This window comes from Cheilinus undulatus, linkage group 8, assembly GCF_018320785.1.
Source record: "Cheilinus undulatus linkage group 8, ASM1832078v1, whole genome shotgun sequence".
In the NCBI taxonomy this organism is placed as follows: domain Eukaryota; kingdom Metazoa; phylum Chordata; class Actinopteri; order Labriformes; family Labridae; genus Cheilinus; species Cheilinus undulatus.
The window spans coordinates 53,578,862-53,602,366 of NC_054872.1; the positions used below are offsets into that span (position 1 = coordinate 53,578,862).

Sequence of the window (23,505 nt, forward strand, 5' to 3'; positions counted from 1 at the left end):
CATGGACTAAAGCTCCACCTCCTCCACCCCAGCCTCCTCCTTTATAGACTAAAGCTCCACCTCCTCCCCCCCAGCCTCCTCCTTCATGGACTAAAGCTCCACCTCCTCCACCCCAGCCTCCTCCTTCATAGGCTAAAGCTCCACCTCCTCCACCCCAGCCTCCTCCTTTATAGACTAAAGCTTTTCCTCAACTTGTTTAAATTTACGATTAAAATAAATTGCTCTTTTTTTTCATTATTTAGTATTTAATTTCAGAATTTCATGTCAGATTACCCGATGACAGACGGACCAGGTCTACTCTGTCAAAGAGGACTCCAGACTCCCCTGAACCCATCCAGTCCACGTCTTTATGCTCTCCCATGCCCAAAAATCAATGTTAAAACCACTGTGATCCCCCTATCATAGCCCTGTGTGTGTGTGGGGCGTGTCTGAGGCATGTAGAATCCTGAGGTGATGGCGTGTTACTGTAATGGTTTTAACCCGGCGTTCATGTTTTAATGAGTCAACATTTACCCAGCTCCAGACTAATAACCCTGACACTGAGTGGCTGATATGGGTGATATGATTAATGTCACCATGACGACAGGGGAACAAACAAAGGCATGAGTGGGTGTGGCTTAAAGTATCTCATACCTGAGTAAATTATTACTGACAGACGTCACATGTATGAGCCACATGTAGAAAACACTATCTCTGTTGATTTCAAATCTTAATCTAACATGTCTTACAACTTATTTGTAAATTTTTTATTATGTTCTATCTACTGCTCCAATTCCAAAAAAGTTGGGACGCCGTGTAAGATGTAAATAAACTAAAGGTAATGATTGTCAAACCTCATAAACTCATATTTGATTCTCTATAGAACAGAAACAACCTAACAGACGCTGAAACTGAGACATTTTACCATTTCAGGAAAATATTAGCTCTTTTTGAAACTGATGACAGCAACACATCTCAAAAAAGTAGGGACGGGGCAACAAAAGGCTGGAAAACTAAGTGGTGCTAAGAACTGAAGGAGCATGAAGCGACTATTTAGGTTAATTGTCAACAATTTAACACAGCGAACCAACTTTTTTGGAATTGTGGTTGTCAGATCAGTTGTTATGTTCAGCTAAAGATTCTGCTGTAGGTGAAATAAAAACTATCCAGGATATTGATCCATTCATTTGTGTTTTACAGGATGAAGCAGAGAAGCCAACAGAGAAGACAGCCAGTGTTTTCACGATCAACCAATCAGATTGATCCATGTCTGATTGATTATCATGGAGAAAAACAACAACTCACAAATCCTAATTTTTTAAATTTAATTTATTGTCTGTAATTCACTGTGCCTTTCTGATTGATGAAACATGATTGAGATTCTAAATGATACCTGAATAAAACATTTATAAGAATCAGATCATGTCTGGACTGCTTCCTGTTAAACTCTGGTGCTGAAATATGACTGTTCATATTATTCCTGCTCTAAATTAGACTGTGGATGACAATCCTGTTAAGCCTGCAGGAGTCCAAGTCAAATGAGTCCAAACACCTGACCAGGTATACCCACCCTGAACTAAATCCTGTTTGAACCATCAGAGATCAGCCTCAGGGTCTGTAGAGAGGAAACTCTGACGATGACCCCCTTTAGAACTACCAGGGTCTACATGATGATCCTTGGTTTATTAGGGGCCAGATTAATCAGAGGGTAGTCCTGTCACCAGGTCCCAGTCCTCTGTGACACCTTTTCATCCTCGTATCATTGGGCCTAGTTTAGGCCAGACAGGGGCCATTCTCTGGTGTCACAGACACAACCATGATCTGAACCTCAGTTCCTCCTACAGACGCTGGCTCTCAGGTGTTTACAGTGTTGTACTGAGCTCTGAGTTTGCAGCAATAATGACTCCGTACAAAGTTACACGTCCACTAACAGAAGCATACGGCTCTGTGTCATTCATGTGGAGTGTTTCTGTCTTTGTTGGGCCGTGCCTGTCTCTCTATGCTCCTATCATCTTATCAGACTTTCCTCGCTCCACCCTCTGCTTCTCTCTCTTTGCCCAAATCTTTGCTTTTGAGAAATAAACCAGAACTTTGGTTCAGAAAGAGGAATCAGACCTTTGACAAAGAGGATCCTCTTTCAGACTGGACTTCCTCTTCAGTGAACAATAAAGACCAAACTGGGTCAGCAAGGCTGCTGCCAAGCTGAAATATGACTATTAAGACTGGGGAAGCACCCTGTGGAGACACAGAGAAGAGCAGGCCATTCAATACAGACAGCATTAAGAAGAGAGAAGCCCAACCAACATTACACAGAGATAAACACACTTCCTCCTGAAGAACACAGACTCACTGAAACCAAAAAGAAAACACAGAAGAGAATAGACCCCGATAGACCCAGAGGATGGACCCTGGTAAACCCAGAGGATGGACCCTGATAAACCCAGAGAACGGACCCTGGTAAACCCAGAGGATGGACCCTGATAAACCCAGAGAACGGACCCTGGTAAACCCAGAGGATGGACCCTGATAAACCCAGAGAACGGACCCTGATAAACCCAGAGGATGGACCCTGATAAACCCAGAGAACGGACCCTGATAGACCCAGAGGATGGACCCTGATAAACCCAGAGACTGGACCCTGATAAACCCAGAGGATGGACCCTGATAAACCCAGAGAACGGACCCTGGTAAACCCAGAGGATGGACCCTGATAGACCCAGAGGATGGACCCTGATAAACCCAGAGAACGGACCCTGGTAAACCCAGAGGATGGACCCTGATAGACCCAGAGGATGGACCCTGATAAACCCAGAGAACGGACCCTGGTAAACCCAGAGGATGGACCCTGATAAACCCAGAGAACGGACCCTGATAACCCAGAGAACGGACCCTGATAAACCCAGAGGATGGACCCTGATAAACCCAGAGAACGGACCCTGGTAAACCCAGAGGATGGACCCTGATAGACCCAGAGGATGGACCCTGATAAACCCAGAGAACGGACCCTGGTAAACCCAGAGGATGGACCCTGATAGACCCAGAGGATGGACCCTGATAAACCCAGAGAACGGACCCTGGTAAACCCAGAGGATGGACCCTGATAAACCCAGAGAACGGACCCTGATAACCCAGAGGATGGACCCTGATAAACCCAGAGAACGGACCCTGGTAAACCCAGAGGATGGACCCTGATAAACCCAGAGACTGGACCCTGATAAACCCAGAGGATGGACCCTGATAAACCCAGAGAACGGACCCTGATAAACCCAGAGGATGGACCCTGATAGACCCAGAGGATGGACCCTGATAAACCCAGAGGATGGACCCTGATAAACCCAGAGAACGGACCCTGATAAACCCAGAGAACGGACCCTGATAAACCCAGAGGATGGACCCTGATAAACCCAGAGAACGGACCCTGATAAACCCAGAGGATGGACCCTGATAAACCCAGAGAACGGACCCTGATAAACCCAGAGGATGGACCCTGATAAACCCAGAGGATGGACCCTGATTCCCATCTTTGACACCTATAACCTGTGTTAATTGTCTTTATTGAAGTGGTTAATATTTTGAAGAAGGCGATATTTACAGCCTAAATTAATACAAACATATCTGTTGCTCTGATGGAGTGGTTATTCTTTAGGTAAAAAAAAAAAAAGTTATCACAGCTTCACATTAAAATGGACCAGGATTTTGCTGACCTCTTTGGGCCCCCATGGCCGGGCCTCAGAAAGCTCTCCTTTACCCTCCTCACTAATCCCGTAAACACGCAGACGTCACAGAGGAAATAAAGGATGATGAATGGGGGAGAGGGGCGGGGCTTCAGGGTGATTGACAGCCTGCTGGGTAATGAGTGAAGGCTGTGGAGTGACTCAGGTGTGTGATCAAAGGTAAATCAGTGTTTGACCAACCACAGGGCTGGGCTCTGTCAACACTCTGATGGTTTTTACTTGAAACTCTCACCTTAGAGTGACATCACACCTTTACCTGGAGAACCACCTGGACAGGATGCAGAACTAACTGATCAGTATTGGTTTTTCAGGGTTGGTATCGTGAGGGACTGAGTCACCAGTGTTACTGAGACTCTCCCACTTAGACCCACCTGTGGTTTACCTGTCTGCTGGTAGGACGTCCCGACACCTGATGGACTGTTCAGCTCTCTGCTGCATGGATCTGTCTCACATTCATCTGGGACCGCCCCTGCAGAGAACGTTTCAGACGGTTCTTGGAAGGTGACTGGATAAACATTCTGTCACATTCATGACGGGCCAATCAGAGCGACGACACAAAATGAGGTGGTAGGCATGCAGGTGAGCGCTGCCGATGGTTGTGATCGATGGATGTGGCGGGGATTAAACGTCTGCTCAGCCCAGAGGAGCTCTCAGCGCCACTCTGAGCTCACGTTTGACTAAACATCCTGATAAAACTGATGTTTTTCTACAGCTGCATCCACAGGCGTCAAACTCAAGGCCCGAGGGCCGAATCCGGCCCTTGGAACAGTTAAATCCGGCCCTCAGTATGATCTGATCGTTCTTTCCTAACTGTCCCATCAGTCTGAGGTCTGCAGATCTCCTCAAGTCTAAAAATGTGAACTTATCCTGATGATTGAAGATTTCCTCGTTAAATCACAAAATCTGAAAAAGAAAGGAGTAAAAATATTTCGATAAGAAGTCAGGGATGTGGGAGAGGAGCATCTCACAACTCAAACTTAGGATTCTGACTTTTAATGTCATACTTTGAGCATTTACACTCATTTTGACTTCTTATTTAATATTTTGAGCTTTAAGAATCATAATTCTACATTTTCAGTCATATTTTGACCTTTTAAACCAGTTATTTTGTATTTTATTTTAGATTTTTACCTCCTGACTGTGACTAGGTGGCTCTACAGCCTCATGTGGCTCTTTTATGTCTAAATCTGAAACATTTTCCCCCAGAAAACCTTAAAAAGGAAACTTTGACCTCAGAAATGATCCAGTGCAGGTCACACTGATCAGTTTGTTTCACACACTTGTTTAATTAATTTAATTAGCTTTAATTGGCCACTTTAAATCCATCCTTGCTGCTTTAGCCCATTTTTTCCGGGGTAACCCTTTTTGCCCATATAAGCCCCCTTTTGCCATTCAATGCCATTTTTCTAAGTTTTGCCTCATGTTTACAGCTTTTTTTCCCCATTTTAGTCACTTTTCACTGATTTTTTGCTGCATTTTTCCACTTCTGACCATGTTTGTCCTTTGTAACTCATCTTTCTGTCACTTCTTTCCCATTTTTGCTTGTTTCTGCCCGTTTTTCCTACTTTTTCTCTCCATTTTTGCCACTGCTTTTAGCCCATTTTGCCACTTGTTTTTGCCTATATTTGCCACTTTTGTCCTGCTTTTTGCTGTTCCCCCCTTTTTTGACATATTCTGCCACTTTTCACCCATAAAAGCTACCTGTTGCCATTAAATGCCATTTTTTCCAGCCTTTTTACAGTTTTTTTTTCCATTTTTCCACCTTAATGTTCCTTTTTTGCCCATTTCAGTCACTTTTCACTGATTTTTGGCTGCATTTTTTCCACTTTTGACCATGTTTGCCCCCGTAACTCTTTTTTTTTCACTTCTCTCCCATGTTTGCATGTTTCTGCCCGGTGTTCCTACTTTTCCTCCCCATTTTTGCCCCTTTACACCCATTTCTAATGCTTTTTTGTTGCTTTTAGCCCATTTTTTGCCACTTCTTTTTGCTACTTTTGTGATGCTGTTTGCTATTTTCCCCCCTTTTTTGCCGTTTTCTGCCACTTTTCACCCATATAAGCTCCCTTTTGCCATAAAATGCCATTTTTGCCACTTTTTCCTCCCATTTTTCCTCCTCAATGTTGCTTTTTTGCCCATTTCAGTCACTATTCCACTGATTTTTTGCTGCATTTTTCCACTTTTGACCATGTTTGTCCTCCATAACTCATCTTTCTGTCACTTCTCTCCCATTTTTGCCTGTTTCTGTCCGTTTTTCATGCCTTTCCTCCAGTTTTTGCCCGTTTTTTTCCACCTTTAACTTTTTTTTACTGCCACTTTAACCTTTTTATCCTCTTTTCACGTCTTACATTGTGGCTCTTTAACGGTATTTTTCAACTATTTGACTCTCTGGTTGAACAGGGTTGAGTAACGCTGTTTTAGACTCACAATTTAAATTCTGAATCATATTTTGACTTTTAATTTCATGATAACACATTTTATTTCATATTTTTGACTTCTTTCTAGTATATTTGCCTTTAAAAACATCATTTTTCTATTTAAATTTCATGTTTTGACCTTTTTGAACTAATAAATTTACTTTGTCAGATTGTGAGTCTTTAAACTGACCTCTTTAACTTGTTAAAGGTCAAAATCCTTCATCAGTGCAGTTTTTTCATATTTTATTTCTGGTGAAATGAGGTTGACAGTTTCTGGTTTAACATGTGACCCTGTTAGGCCCTCAGGTTAGTCCTGAATCCAGAACCTGGTCCCTGCTGTGTCTGAGTCTGAGCCCCTGTTCCAGTGATCTGGATGTGGTTGGTCCTATCAGAGCAGTCTAGAACCAGGAGAAGAGCGAGCTGCTCAGCTCTGGTTCTAGATGAACGTCTCTGGTTCTAGATGAACGTCTCTGGTTCTAGATGAATGTCTCTGGTTCTAGATGAACAGCTCTGGTTCTAGATGAACGTCTCTGGTTCTAGATGAACGTCTCTGGTTCTAGATGAACAGCTCTGGTTCTAGATGAACGTCTCTGGTTCTAGATGAACAGCTCTGGTTCTAGATGAATGTCTCTGGTTCTAGATGAACGTCTCTGGTTCTAGATGAACAGCTCTGGTTCTAGATGAACGTCTCTGGTTCTAGATGAACAGCTCTGGTTCTAGATGAACGTCTCTGGTTCTAGATGAACAGCTCTGGTTCTAGATGAACAGCTCTGGTTCTAGATGAACGTCTCTGGTTCTAGATGAACGTCTCTGGTTCTAGATGAACAGCTCTGGTTCTAGATGAACAGCTCTGGTTCTAGATGAACGTCTCTGGTTCTAGATGAACGTCTCTGGTTCTAGATGAACGTCTCTGGTTCTAGATGAACAGCTCTGGTTCTAGATGAACGTCTCTGGTTCTAGATGAACGTCTCTGGTTCTAGATGAACGTCTCTGGTTCTAGATGAACAGCTCTGGTTCTAGATGAACGTCTCTGGTTCTAGATGAATGTCTCTGGTTCTAGATGAACGTCTCTGGTTCTAGATGAACAGCTCTGGTTCTAGATGAACGTCTCTGGTTCTAGATGAACAGCTCTGGTTCTAGATGAACGTCTCTGGTTCTAGATGAACGTCTCTGGTTCTAGATGAACAGCTCTGGTTCTAGATGAACGTCTCTGGTTCTAGATGAATGTCTCTGGTTCTAGATGAACAGCTCTGGTTCTAGATGAATGTCTCTGGTTCTAGATGAACAGCTCTGTCTGCGGTCACAATCACCGTTAGCCCCTTTAGACCTCCCGGACGTTAGCTTCAACATTTTGACTGCAGAAAAACGCCTCAGTCTGGGTTAACAGATCTAAAGTCTGCACTAAAACTGGGGACACGTGTTTATTCCTGAACCTGACCCCAAACCAGGACAGCAGGATCCCGGTAAACCAGGCTAACTGTTAGCTTGTTCTGTTAGCCTGGTAGACAGAGACACACAGCAGAGCTGAGAAATAAATAAATAAATAAATAATAATAATAATAATCATGTTTGTGTGTGTGTTAGTGGTTTAAACACACAGTAAAGGCTGTGAGCTGTCTGCAGTCAGTTACACACCAAGGTTAAACAACAGTTAGCTTCACATTAGCACTGTTAGCCTGTTAGCATTAGCCGCTGAGTCTTACCCCAGGTGTCCAGTCCTCATGGCGGTCTCACTGTAACCCCCATTACAGCAGTAAATCCAGCCATCCTGGTTTAGAGCTCCGGTCCAGTCCTCCTCTGGCTAGTCCTTCACTGCTAATGCTAATTAGCCAGGACACCCTGAGCTAAGAGGAGAGCTGGAGGCCTCAGGTCCATGTTCTGCTCCAAGTACAGACCACAGTTCCCCTTCATCAGAGACCTGGTCCCAGGTAGACTTACCCTCTCATGGAAGTCCTCTACTACGGTGGCCTACTGCATTCACTTGAAAATAAAAAAATTCTCCAGTTTTACGACATAACTATCTCATAAAAACAGGAATTTATTTATTTAAGATTTTCCTGTTTTTTGGAGACACAATCTCGTAAATAAATAAAATAAATTCCTGTTAACATTTAAATGTGTTGGTCTTTATCTGGAGCCAGACATTTCTGATTCACAAAAACCCTAAATTCCTGAAAATAAACCTCAGAGGTGGAGGTGAGACGTGCTGAGTGAACTCAGAGGTTCCCAACCTAGGGTCCAGGCCCCACTGGGGGGCCGCAGGGCCCTGTCCGCTCTGACGTTGTCAAAATTAGATCAATTTGTTTAAACCACAATGAGAAACAGTTTATTATTGTCAACCTAAAAGATAAGAGAACTATTTCAGTTAGGAGCAACAAAAAAAAAAGTTAAAAAAAAAAAAGTGTGTGTGTTGGGAGGGGGGCATTTTTTGAGATAATATATTTATTTTTTGGCCTTTATTGGATAGGACAGTGGATAGAGTTGGAAACGGGGAAGAGACTGGCAGGAAATAGTGCCACGGGCCGGATTCGAACCCGGGTCGCCTGTGTATATGGCATGTGCCTTAACCACTTGACTACCGGCGCGCCGAGATAATATGTTTCAAAGAAATCAAAGTCAGGATTTCAGAATTTAAAGTCTTAAATTTTGACACTAGAAACTCAAAAATGTCAAGTTCTTGAAATCATACATTTACAAAAGTGTAAATTAAAGAAAGAAACCAAACTGAAACTAGCAAAGCACTCGGAGAGCGCAGACCTCCGCCATTAGCCCTATCTCCCAATAGTACAGAATCCTTTAAAACATTCCTGGATCCAGACGGTGATCCGGATCACTCCCAAAATCTAATCAGTTCTTCCTTATGCCATTTCTGACATTTCCTGAAAATTCCATCAAAATCCGTCCACAACTTTTTGAGTTTTGTTGCTAACAAACAAACCAACTATCAACAAACCCACCGATCACATATCCTTCCTGGCGGAGGTAAAAAGCGGCTGGATTTAGACTTTATAATCTCAAAAATTCTACGCTTTGGTTCACTTACATTTACAACTTTGCAATATTTTTTTCTCGTACATTAATGACTCTTTAAACTTGAAAATTTTGAGTTAAACTTGAAGATTCATCCCTTTGTTAGAGTGTCACTAAAACCGATTAAATTTGATGTTTAATTTTTCTGATTGGTCCTGGGGGGCTCAGCTTATCTTAGATAGGAGGAGGGGGTCTAAGGGAACCACTGATCTATCTGATTATGCCTAAAGATTTTCAAATAATGACACTTGAGAACAGCTTCATGCTAAAATGTCTCTACAGGAAGTTTAACTGCATCATTTTTGCCGCTCTGACATAAAGCTTGAAGAAAAGAGGAGAGGTGGAGCCTCCTTCATTCAGGCTAAACCTCAGATTTGTCTCTGCCCCTGATCTGTAGTGTAAATTTCACTGGTGAAGGTGAGGCCCATGTTTACCTGCTGAGGAAGATAACCATCACAGTGCTGCCATCTAGTGGTCAGAATCCTGCAGTCAGCCACATGCACTTCAGTTTCAGAGTTTTATTAAAAAATAAGGCAGAATTAAACATGAAATTAATCTCTGATGCCTGCAGGACGAGGAGGGGTCAGAGGTCAGGGGTCTCCAGGCTCTTCAGCCATAGCTCCAGGGCGTACTTGGTCCCGGTGCTGACTCGTTCCAAGTCAGGGCCGCTGGACGGTGCCCGGCTGATGAACACAGTCAGAGGGAGGGAGGAGTCGCACAGAACGCCGTCTGATGAAACCTGAGACACACTGAGCACAGCAGGAGGTCCAGGTCTGAATCAGGTTTACTCTATTTTAAGTTTTTAGACTGACTATACTTAATTTTTTCATTCTGGTGAAACACAAGTTCTCCTAAATAAAGCCTGGTGTTATCCATCACTGTTATTTTATTTCATTTTAGCTGTTTTTCTGCCTTTATAACAGAAACAGGACAGTGGATGTTAGAGGAACAGGGACCAAAGAGAGCTGGTCATGAACCTGAGCTGCATGTCTGGAGAACTTGGAGAAGCCTGTCATCTTAGAGAGGTGATCTGGACAGAAAGTCTGGTTTAAAACTCAAACCAACTTTAAACAAATGTGCTAAAAACTTTCAAAAAGGTTCCTGTCTTTGACCAGGCTGTCTGTGGGCCTCTGATGGCCTCCAAACATCCATCTTAAGGTGGGGTTCAATCATGAATTACTCTCTCAGCTATCTAACGACAGTGTGTTAACCATCTATTCTTTATAGACCTTCATTTATACCTGACACTGCTTGGTAGGTGGTCCACAGGAACCTCTGCATCCTCTCCATCCACAGCGGACACAATGGCTCTGACCAGCTGATCATCGGCCCAGAGACAGGCGCTGACCTCTGCAGGAGATGGGCTCAGACTCGCCTACAGGATGAGAATTATGATGATTGGAATGATTCTACATAACACATCCCTATCAATATTAAAACACAGATAAACCAACACTCTTTCCCTCATGTTCACTGTTCTTTGTTTTGGTAAAGAACTGGCGAGGAGTTCCCACCACCTCGACCCCCTTTTCACAGGTCACCAACCATGTCCTGCTAGCTGCCAAAAATGGAGATAAAAGATCCCAAATATCCCCACTTCATGAAAATTCCCTCCTCTGCCTTTAAAGTTATAAACAATCCGTCCTCTGCCTTTGATGCTATCATCCTTTAAAGTTTATAAATATTCCATCCTCTGCCTTTGATGATGCCATCCTTTAAAGTTTATAAATATTCCATCCTCTGCCTTTGATGATGTCATCCTTTAAAGTTTTTAAATATTCCATCCTCTGCCCATGATGATGTCATCCTTTAAAGTTTATAAATATTCCATCCTCTGCCTTTGATGATGTCATCCTTTAAAGTTTATAAATATTCCATCCTCTGCCTTTGATGATGTCATCCTTTAAAGTTTATAAATATTCCATCCTCTGCCTTTGATGATGCCATCCTTTAAAATTATAAAAATTCCATCCTCTGCCTTTGATGATGTCATCCTTTAAAGCTATAAACATTCCATCCTCTGCCTTTGATGATGTCATCCTTTAAAGTTTAGAAACATTCTGTCCTTTACCTTTGATGATGTCATCCTTTAAAGCTATAAACATTCCATCCTCTGCCTTTGATGATGTCATCCTTTAAAGTTTATAAATATTCCATCCTCTGCCTTTGATGATGTCATCCTTTAAAATTATAAATATTCCATCCTCTGCCTTTGATGATGTCATCCTTTAAAGCTATAAACATTCCATCCTCTGCCTTTGATGATGTCATCTTTTAAAGTTTATAAACATTCTGTCCTCTACCTTTGATGATATCATCCTTTAAAGCTATAAACATTCCATCCTCTACCTTTGATGATGTCAACACCATCCAAGTCTATAAAGATGACATCATCAAAGCAAAATATTCCATCCTTTTACATGCAGGCCAGTCTAGGCCCCTAGTTGCATAGCTGTGTCCTTTAAAAGCATGTTTATGTCAACATGAGGGAGAAAAGCTGTTAAAGAGGCACTGGGATTGTTAATTTGTGATAATACATGTCTGAAAAACCACTTAATGTGACACCATTTAGTCATCCATCCAATCCATCCATCCATCCATCTATCTGCATGTCTGGAGCTTTTAGCAGATTTCAGGTTCTCTAGAGTGATATTAGCTCGATCTACAGAGGTCATTTAGAGGTCACGTGTCTCAGCCTACCTGTAGCTGCAGGTGAGAGAGGGAAGAGTGCAGCAGCATGTAGATGACAATGTGATGTCTCTGAGGAAGTCCTCTGGACAGCATGGGAGGATACACCGACTGACAGACAGGAAGGATTTCAGTCACGTAAACCTTTAAACACGTACATGATGGTTCACTGAAGCACGTTTTCATCTTGCTGAAGGAGCTGTACATCCTTCTTGATTGGCATCACTGGGGAGACGGAGGTCTGACATAGCCTACTACTACCATGACAAGACCTTCAGTATGGAGTCATTATTGTTACAAAATTCTACAGCTGCTTTCTGAGATAATAACTTGTTGATTTTTCAGATTTTCTTCTAACCTGCCTGAGTGTCTCACCTCCCACAGCCCCAGTATCTTTGGAGAAACTTCCTCTGGTTCCAGTTTGAGTCCTGTTTCTTCCTGTAACTCCCGGAGGCCGGCATCCAGCAGCTACCCAAGAGAACCAAACACATCAGAGACTTTCAGTCTGTACATGAGAGCAACCTCTGTACTGAAGTCATCCAGGCTTGAGAAACTAAAGGACGTACCGTCTCATCTGGCTCGACATGGCCGCCTGGGAAAAAAATGAAACACAAGCTTTTAAAGTATCTAAACACACTCCATTTATTCTGTTATTCACTTCCAGGAAGTTCAACCCTAAATTTCCCATAATGCAACTCGTGTTTCAGCTCTGACAACGAATGTGGCAGACGGAACGATCACCCTCCCAGCTTTTATTTTGAAAGGGTCTGCCCTTTGTGACATCACAGGGAGGTGGGTTACCTGGTGGAACCCAAACGTTGGGAAATATCCGAAGCTCATTCGCTCGCCGTGTTAGTAACACTCTCTGATTGGTTGTCTGAAGGAGGATTGCCACGCCCACATCTACGCCACGCTCCTGGATGTCCAATGGGATTGCAGTGGCCTCTTTGGCTGACAGGTGCTTGATGGGACAGAAGGCGGGCCTCTGGACAGGAAGTTGTAAAGACGGGTTGAGTTATCAAGAATGAAGGGTTAATCTCAGAAACACAGGGCTGACTGACCCTCTGTGAAGACCGCCTCCATGGAAACCGTTACTAAGCTACTTCCTGTTTGACAAATTTCAGGACGAGCTTTTACTTCAGTTTTTAATTCTTTTATCAGTATTTTTATCGTTCAGTGTTATGATGATTATTATAACATCATTATTCTAACAGTACATATCATTGATTAAATTATAATTAAGGATGTTAAGATTAATCAAGTTAATTGGGATTAATCAAGGCCCACAATAATTGTTTTAAATCACGATTAATCTCATGCTTTATTGTCTCTTTCAGCACTCTTTGGTTAAACCACAGTGTTGTAAAATAAATCCACCTCTGCTCCTTAATGTCTGATTTACCTTTAAAAGCCTCAGACAGCTCAGCAGACAGAGTCACCTGAAGCTAGAGCTAGCAAACATTTACCTTTCTACTGTCCACTTAATTCCTTATTAGATCAGGACACGCTCCTTTCTCTGTGGTAAAGTTCACGTTCAAATCTTGGACGTAAAAGCAGGTCTGTTTCCAAACAGGAAGTCAGTCACCCTGAATTTAAGGCCGTAGAAAAATCCTCAGTGACACAAAAACAGTCATGATTACAACTACTGGCATTTAAGAATGTGATATAAAAAGGTGCGATTAACCCTTTAAAGCCTGAATACACAAACTATAGCCAAAAAATTCTCCTTTTTTGGAAATGAAATGTTTACTTCACTTTCCACTCAAATCTGAAAAATCCAGACTTCCATAACATTTAACATTTATATTTTTTTGTATCTCATTTGATACATGAGGTGTTTTTAGTAACTGATAATCCACTTGAGGGCATTTTTATCATTTATCAGATAGTATTCTGATTTTTTTAGTAATTATTTATTGGTCATTTTGATTAGATAGAGGTATCAGATATGATACAACAGGCTTTAAGAGGTTAATTGTAATTCTGGCCCCGATAATGATAAATAATAAATAACAATATTCAGTAAATAATTATTTATTATTATCATGATCACTGTTATATTATTTTAATTTTTATGTGTTATTATATTAATATTAATATTATAGTTTATTTTTCTAATATTTATTATTCCATTTCCACATAAAATCAATAAAGATTTAAATATAATAGATCTTGATTCATAAAAACACAAGTGGAATCTTTAAAGATCCTGACTGTGGCACTAACACAGCACATGTAGACCATATTATTATGAATCATTAGAGCAGGTTTTCAGGAAACTTCAGAGTTTTACTGCACGGTGGTGAAACTGTGAGTTTGGTTCTTTCAGCATGGTTAAAATAATCAGGATTATCTTCATCCTGTTAAACCCATCAACAGAGAACACTGCCACCTGCTGGAGGGAGGAGAGAACATTTCAGACTGAGAACATCCCTCTATGGCAGGGGTCCCCAGCCTTTTCAGCCCACGACCCCCAAAATAAAGGTACCAGAGACCAGGGACCCCCACTGGACCTGAAGGTGGCTGCACACAGCCAGGAACATTCTAGAATGGCCATGTGGAGACAAGGCCGTCCATGAGGGGGATAAAGGGGAGAGCTTTCTGGGGCCCAGCCAAACTGGGGGCTAGCAAAATCATGGTCTATTGTGAAGTTAAACTGTGGTATATGTTTATCAAAGAAACAATTCATTTGTGTAGTAAGTAGCCCTCTTAAAAATGTAAATCCTTTTGTTAAACACAGAATTAGATGTGTTAAAAATAGCTCAAATGGGTTAATAATGGCCCAATTTTCCCAGTTTATATCAATTTGTCATCGTTTTCCACCTAATTTCCACCAATGTTTTGCACTTTAAAGCTATTTCAGCCACTTTTTAATCCGCTTTTACCACTTTTTGTGCCCATTTTTGCTACTTTAACCCATTTTTGGTTATTTTTTTCCCACTTTTAACCCATTAATAATCTTTAGAATCCAATTTCACCACCTTTTACACTATTTTGCCATTATTAACCAATTTTAGCTATTTTAAACCTATTAAAATTATGTTTGTAACAAAAGTTTTTTCATCTAAAGAAGGCTAAATGAATAAATAAATAAAGATATTTGTGTCTTTGATAAGAGTGATTATTATTCAGGTCAAATATAAAATATGGAAACCACAGCTTAACTTCACAGTAGACCATGGTTTTGATGACCTCCATGTTCCCCCAGTTTGGCTGGGCCCCAGAAACCTCCCCCTTTATCCCCCCTCATGGACGGCCTTGTCCCCACATGACTTTTCTAGAATGTTCCTGGCGGTTCAGCCTCCTTCAGGTACAGTGGGGGTCCCCGGTCATTGGCACCTTTATTTGGGGGGTCACGGGCTGAAAAGGTTGAGAACCCCTGCCATAGAGGGATATGGGATGTTCTCATCAGGGTAATCAAAGACCAATAACATCAGTCTATTCAGGATATTTCCACATTTTAGCGTGTGTGTTGTACCTTCAGAGGGACCCGGCGTCCCGTCTCTCCTCTGCTCAGGAGGAACTGGTTTTTCTCCAGCGAGTAGGTAACCTCCACCTCATCATCACCGCCATCACTGAAATGACCCGTTAAACTCTGAAACAGTAGAAAGAAGAAACTCAGAGTTAGACTGATTCAGCTCATTCTGCTGTACATGAATTTATCTGCTCTTTAGAAACCGGACTGACAGCTGACCTTTAACCCTGACAGCAGAGGGAGTGATGCTGGCAGCCTCACAGAGCTGATCAGCTCATTAACTGGTCCCCACATTTAAAACTTTTCAGTCACTTTCAGCCCAGTTTTCCAAAAACGGTTCGAACATACAGAGAGGTGGATCTGTGGCAGGGATGTGTTTGTTGGTGTCAGAACAGTTCGATCACTGTAACTCAAATATCTGTTCTATTATTGAGCCAAATCTAAGAAGTGCTGGCTGTGCCCCGCTCTCCTCTAGAAACAGCTTCTTCAGATCTCCCTCTCTCCTGCCAGATCCACCGGGCCTGTTCCACTGACTGACATGACTTGGATAAGTTAAACTGAACTGTGGTAACTTTCACACTCTAAAAAATTCAGTTTAAATCAAACTCATATAAACATGTTTGAGCACTTTTCCTGATGGCCTTCCTCCACCACGGTTCCCCTCATTTCTTTCAGACTTTCATCGAGAGCAGGGGTGTCAGACTCAGTCACAGCAGGGGCCGGATTCTGGATTGAGGTCTAACCTGAGGGCCTAACAGGGTCAAATCTGAGATAAAAGTCCAACTTATTAGTTCAAAAGATCAGAACACATTATCAAAAATAGAAAAATCATGTTTTTAAAGAGTAAAATAATGAGGAGAAAGTTAAATTCATACGTTTGAAAGGTCAAAATATAAGATCGAATTCGAAAACATGAGTTTAAAAGTCAAAATATGACTTCAAATTTTAAATTGTGTCCGACAGGCCAAATATGGGGTTAAAAAGCCAAAACTAGGAGTTCAAAATGTCAAAATATGGGCTAGAATTAAAACTAATGACTTAAAAACTTCAAAATATGACTTTAATTTAAAAATGGGAGTGTAAAAGGTCAAAATATGATATAAAAAGTAAAAAACATTCATTCAAAATTTCAAAATGTGAGAAAAAAAATTAGTCATGAGTTTAAAAGTCAAAATATGGGATTAAAAAGCCAAAGTAAGGAGATGAAAAGGTCAAAATATGACTTAAAATGTAAAATTGTGAATCTAAAAGATAAAAATGTGACGTATAAAGTCCAATTATGAGTTGAAAAGGTCAAAGTATGAAATATAAAGTCAAATCATAAGTTTGAGTCGTAATCTTGAGATAAAAAATTGAAAATATGAAATAAAAAAACTAATTTATTTCCCCTCATTCTTTTTATGAAATCTTTCTGGGATAAGGACCAGCACCAGAGCAGACTGGGATAAGGACCAGCACCAGAGCAGACTGGGATAAGGACCAGCACCAGAGCAGACTGGGATAAGGACCAGCACCAGAGCAGACTGGGATAAGGACCAGCACCAGAGCAGACTGGGATAAGGACCAGCACCAGAGCAGACTGGGATAAGGACCAGCACCAGAGCAGACTGGGATAAGGACCAGCACCAGAGCAGACTGGGATAAGGACCAGCACCAGAGCAGACTGGGATAAGGACCAGCACCAGAGGGACCAGCACCAGAGCAGACTGGGGATAAGCACCAGCACCAGAGCAGACTGGGATAAGGACCAGCACCAGAGCAGACTGGGATAAGGACCAGCACCAGAGCAGACTGGGGTTAAGGACCAGCACCAGAGCAGACTGGGATAAGGACCAGCACCAGAGCAGACTGGGGATAAGGACCAGCACCAGAGCAGACTGGGGATAAGGACCAGCACCAGAGCAGACTGGGATAAGGACCAGCACCAGAGCAGACTGGGATAAGGACCAGCACCAGAGCAGACTGGGATAAGGACCAGCACCAGAGCAGACTGGGATAAGGACCAGCACCAGAGCAGACTGGGATAAGGACCAGCACCAGAGCAGACTGGGGATAAGGACCAGCACCAGAGCAGACTGGGATAAGGACCAGCACCAGAGCAGACTGGGATAAGAACCAGCACCAGAGCAGACTGGGTTAAGGACCAGCACCAGAGCAGACTGGGATAAGGACCAGCACCAGAGCAGACTGGGATAAGGACCAGCACCAGAGCAGACTGGGGTTAAGGACCAGCACCAGAGCAGACTGGGGATAAGGACCAGCACCAGAGCAGACTGGGATAAGGACCAGCACCAGAGCAGACTGGGATAAGGACCAGCACCAGAGCAGACTGGGTTAAGGACCAGCACCAGAGCAGACTGGGATAAGGACCAGCACCAGAGCAGACTGGGATAAGGACTAGCACCAGAGCAGACTGGGATAAGGACCAGCACCAGAGCAGACTGGGGTTAAGGACCAGCACCAGAGCAGACTGGGATAAGGACCAGCACCAGAGCAGACTGGGGATAAGGACCAGCACCAGAGCAGACTGGGATAAGGACCAGCACCAGAGCAGACTGGGATAAGGACCAGCACCAGAGCAGACTGGGATAAGGACACATGGACGGGTGACTGCAGGAGCTGGGGATTGAACCAACCACCTCTTGTTTCTGATGATCCACTATGTTCTGATCCACAGTTCTAATTTGGATATTTTGCTTTTGAGCTGTTTTTGAGATTAATTTGAAAAAAAAAAGACGAGGATCAGAAATGCAGTCATTATCTCAGGTAAGATGACACCCTCTCTGGGTCATGTACGGGGATTTCTCATGGTCTGGGTCCTGACCTGGATGAAGTGGGCTCGCTGTGGAGCCGCTCGGTCTTTACAAACATGAACCAGGATCCTCCGCACTTTGTCCATATCGCTGCGTTGCCTCAGCCGAGCTGGAGGAGAAGGAGAGAGAAACGGGACATCCAGTGAGGCTTTTATTTCTAAAAGTAGAGACTACCCTGAGTAGTCTCAGTTTGGCTGATGGATTAGCCCAGTGTTACTCAACCCTGCTCAACCAAAGAGCTAAATAGTTGAAAAATACCTTTGCAAGAGCCACAATCTAAGAGGTGAAAATAGGCAAAAATGGCTTAAGTAGAATTACAAATAAGTTAAAGGTGGCAAAAATGGTCAAAAAGCAGCAAAACTGAGTGAGAAGGGGTTAAAATGGGGAGACAAGTGGAAAAGGGTCAGAAAATAGCAAAAATAGGTGAGAAAAAAATTAGTTACAGGTGTCAAAAAATGATTAAAAAAAATGGCAAAAACGTGGCAAAAAATTAATGGAAATTGACTAAAAGGGGCAAAAAGCAGTCAAGAGTGGCAAAAAATGGGCAAAAAAATAGGAAACAAGTGGTATTTCATGGCAAAATGTAGATGAAATGGGTGAAAAGTGGCAAAAAATGGTGAAAAAGGGCAAAAAAGGTTTCCCTTTAAGGTTTTCTGGGGAAGAATATCTAAAATGAAGACATAAAAGAGCCACATGTTGAGTACCACTGGACGACAGAGAAATCATCACATTCATGCTGATTCATAGTGAGATCATTATTAAACTCAGTGATTTAAAAACATCTACATCAGTGAAAAATATATGAGGAAACACATAAATATGCCAACAGTGGAACTTTTACTGCAGGGACTGTTTAAACACAGTCATCATTTAAGTTGACTGTCCCATTCTCATGACTGTGAGAGGACAAAACTATGACTGGAACCAGAATAATACCCCACTACACTAGTGGTTGATTGAACATTTTAACATTTGGTAAATATCTAATGATACTAAAACCTATCTGAAACAGCAGAGACCCTGAATTAGCTCAATTATTGTTGCTAGCAACAAAAAAAGTCTGCTGACTGATATTTACAGCTGAAATTGACTGAAATTTACAGCTATTATAGACTGATAATTACAGGAGATACAGACTGATATTTACAGGAGATATAGGCTGATATTTACAGGAGATATAGGCTGATATTTACAGGGGATATAAACTGATATTTACAGGAGATATAGGCTGATATTTACAGGAGATATAGTCTGATATTTACAGGAGATATAGGCTGATATTTACAGGAGATATAGGCTGATATTTACAGGAGATATAGGCTGATATTTACAGGAGATATAGGCTGATATTTACAGGAGATATAGGCTGATATTTACAGGAGATACAGACTGATATTTACAGGAGATATAGTCTGATATTTACAGGAGATATAGGCTGATATTTACAGGAGATATAGTCTGATATTTACAGGAGATACAGACTGATATTTTCAGGAGATACAGACTGATATTTAAAGGAGACATAGTCTGATATTTACAGGAGATACAGACTGATATTTACAGGAGATATAGTCTGATATTTACAGGAGATATAGGCTGATATTTACAGGAGATATAGTCTGATATTTACAGGAGATACAGACTGATATTTTCAGGAGATACAGACTGATATTTAAAGGAGATATAGTCTGATATTTACAGGAGATATAGTCTGATATTTACAGGAGATACAGACTGATATTTACAGGAGATACAGACTGATATTTAAAGGAGACATAGTCTGATATTTACAGGAGATACAGACTGATATTTAAAGGAGATATAGTCTGATATTTACAGGAGATATAGGCTGATATTTACAGGAGATATAGGCTGATATTTACAGGAGATACAGACTGATATTTACAGGAGATATAGTCTGATATTTACAGGAGATATAGGCTGATATTTACAGGAGATATAGTCTGATATTTACAGGAGATACAGACTGATATTTACAGGAGATACAGACTGATATTTAAAGGAGACATAGTCTGATATTTACAGGAGATACAGACTGATATTTAAAGGAGATATAGTCTGATATTTACAGGAGATATAGTCTGATATTTACAGGAGATACAGACTGATATTTACAGGAGATACAGACTGATATTTAAAGGAGACATAGTCTGATATTTACAGGAGATACAGACTGATATTTAAAGGAGATATAGTCTGATATTTACAGGAGATATAGTCTGATATTTACAGGAGATATAGTCTGATATTTACAGGAGATATAGTCTGATATTTATAGGAGATATAGTCTGATATTTAAAGGAGATATAGTCTGATATTTATAGGAGATATAGTCTGATATTTATAGGAGATATAGTCTGATATTTACAGGAGATACAGACTGATATTTACAGGAGATATAGTCTGATATTTACAGGAGGTACAGACTGATATTTACAGGAGATATAGGCTGATATTTACAGGAGATATAGACTGATATTTACAGCAGATATAGTCTGATATTTACAGGAGGTACAGACTGATATTTACAGGAGATATAGACTGATATTTATAGGAGATATAGACTGATATTTACAGGAGATATAGTCTGATATTTACAGGAGATATAGACTGATATTTACAGCAGATATAGTCTGATATTTACAGGAGATATAGACTGATATTTACAGCAGATATAGGCTGATATTTACAGGAGATATAGTCTGATATTTATAGGAGATATAGTCTGATATTTACAGGAGATATAGTCTGATATTTACAGGAGATATAGACTGATATTTACAGCAGATATAGGCTGATATTTACAGGAGATATAGACTGATATTTACAGCAGATATAGGCTGATATTTACAGGAGATATAGTCTGATATTTACAGGAGATATAGACTGAGATTTACAGCAGATATAGTCTGATATTTACAGGAGATATAGACTGATATTTACAGCAGATATAGACTGATATTTACAGGAGATATAGTCTGATATTTACAGCAGATATAGTCTGATATTTACAGCAGATATAGTCTGATATTTACAGGAGATATAGACTGATATTTACAGCAGATATAGGCTGATATTTACAGGAGATATAGTCTGATATTTACAGGAGATATAGACTGAGATTTACAGCAGATATAGTCTGATATTTACAGCAGATATAGTCTGATATTTACAGCAGATATAGTCTGATATTTACAGCAGATATAGGCTGATATTTACAGGAGATATAGTCTGATATTTACAGGAGATATAGACTGAGATTTACAGCAGATATAGTCTGATATTTACAGGAGATATAGACTGATATTTACAGCAGATATAGGCTGATATTTACAGGAGATATAGTCTGATATTTACAGGAGATATAGTCTGATATTTACAGGAGATATAGTCTGATATTTACAGCAGATATAGGCTGATATTTACAGGAGATATAGTCTGATATTTACAGGAGATATAGACTGAGATTTACAGCAGATATAGTCTGATATTTACAGCAGATATAGTCTGATATTTACAGCAGATATAGGCTGATATTTACAGGAGATATAGTCTGATATTTACAGGAGATATAGACTGAGATTTACAGCAGATATAGTCTGATATTTACAGCAGATATAGTCTGATATTTACAGCAGATATAGTCTGATATTTACAGCAGATATAGGCTGATATTTACAGGAGATATAGTCTGATATTTACAGGAGATATAGACTGAGATTTACAGCAGATATAGTCTGATATTTACAGGAGATATAGACTGATATTTACAGCAGATATAGGCTGATATTTACAGGAGATATAGTCTGATATTTACAGGAGATATAGTCTGATATTTACAGGAGATATAGTCTGATATTTACAGGAGATATAGTCTGATATTTACAGCAGATATAGTCTGATATTTACAGCAGATATAGACTGATATTTACAGCACATACAGGTGGATATTTAACGAGGATAAAGGCAGATATTTAAACCAGATATTGGGTGATATTTTAAAGTGATATAAGCTCTCATTTATGACTGATTCATGGTTTAAACTCTGAAAGTTTTGAGTTTTTTTGTTTAAAGTAATTCTCAAACTTTTTCACAGTATAACAGACATATTTAAAAGAACCGTGTAAAGAATAAAAGTTCATATTTTCCAATAATGACGGTTTTATGTGAAGTATCTGGACATTATTGCCTGTAATTAGATGATAACACTATAATTTCCTCTAACATTGTTAAACCCTCGTCTCTTGTGTCCTCAGTGTTCACCAGATTATTTAAATGTTTTACATTCATACAGTCTGGACATAATTACCTCTGCTTTATTAGAATAACCTAAATAAAGCCCTCTTAGCTGGATAGTTTCACAGTAAAACCCTGCTACCTGTGGCCAAAGACTAGCTTCTACATCAGCAGAGAGTTTATTTAGCTGAAGACACACCGGTGTTCGTGTTGCTGTAGTTAAAGATCCATACTAACCTTATAAATAAACTAGAAAGAGCTTTAAACACACAGGGCCCCTGAACTAAAGCTAACACGAACAGCTAACGATGCTAACCCCGTCTGTTAGCCTCAGTTTAACTTTCTGAACTTTAAATTTATCTTCAATAACTTCAGCATAATGTTACATTTCTATTTTAGTCCTTAACGTTCAATAAAAGCAAGCAGAAACCCGGTAAGAAGAGCTGACACCTACTAACTGAGAGGAGACATCAGCTAACAGGCTAACAGTCAGTGTAGCCCGCTACAACATCCGGTCACAACCTTCAAATTAAAAGGCAACCGGAAGAAGAATCATCGTGCTCGAGTCAAAATACAGTTACTTTAATATAAATTCACTTAAGTCGAGGCTCCATAAACCTCAAATTAAGATAGAAATAAAGAATAATGACTTCAACGTTTTCATAAAGTACAGAGTCCTTACCTAGAGAGGAAGTGCTGCTGGGTCTCTGTGGTTCCAGGGTCGCTTTTCTCAGTTCATGTTCATAAAAAAACAAAACAACACAAAAACAAAAAAAACCCGGCATCTGTCCTTTAAAAAGCTATCCAAGGCCCAGTGTATATTTTTAAAATACACATTTTTAACATGCTGACCTACTCGGGTCTTCATCAGGACCTTTACCTGCAGAGGCTGGCACACCTGAGAGAGCTGCACTGGAAGTGTGAGCCCATTGGTCCAAAAAAAGGGGCGTGTCACTTTTCAGAAGGTAAAAAGGTACAGTAATGTGAGGAGGCAGGGAGGTAAATCCACAGTGTGCCTCGATTTTAAAGGACTGATGCAGTTTTTTAGACAATAATTTGCTGGACTAAACCTTTTTTTTCAGCCCTTCACTAGAAATACTGAACACTTATATTTA

General features: G+C 40.7%; 1 protein-coding gene across 4 annotated transcripts; it reads right to left on the minus strand.

The window, feature by feature from the left end:
• Positions 1 to 9,660: 9,660 nt before the first annotated feature.
• nudt17 (nudix (nucleoside diphosphate linked moiety X)-type motif 17) lies at positions 9,661 to 23,254 on the minus strand. Of its 4 annotated transcripts, none has more exons than XM_041794385.1 (9): positions 23,073 to 23,254; positions 18,145 to 18,242; positions 15,324 to 15,440; positions 12,647 to 12,830; positions 12,412 to 12,437; positions 12,221 to 12,313; positions 11,858 to 11,956; positions 10,399 to 10,532; positions 9,661 to 9,906 (listed from the first exon to the last, which is right to left on the minus strand). In XM_041794385.1, the coding sequence occupies exons 1-9, from the start codon at positions 23,173 to 23,175 to the stop codon at positions 9,741 to 9,743; spliced, it is 1,020 nt and encodes a 339-aa protein (XP_041650319.1). In that variant the 5' UTR covers positions 23,176 to 23,254; the 3' UTR covers positions 9,661 to 9,740. The 4 variants fall into 4 exon arrangements, with proteins under 4 accessions (XP_041650319.1, XP_041650320.1, XP_041650321.1 ...); XM_041794386.1 differs by lacking the exon at positions 23,073 to 23,254 and adding an exon at positions 22,845 to 22,936; XM_041794387.1 differs by lacking the exon at positions 23,073 to 23,254 and adding an exon at positions 22,628 to 22,816.
• Positions 23,255 to 23,505: the final 251 nt, after the last annotated feature.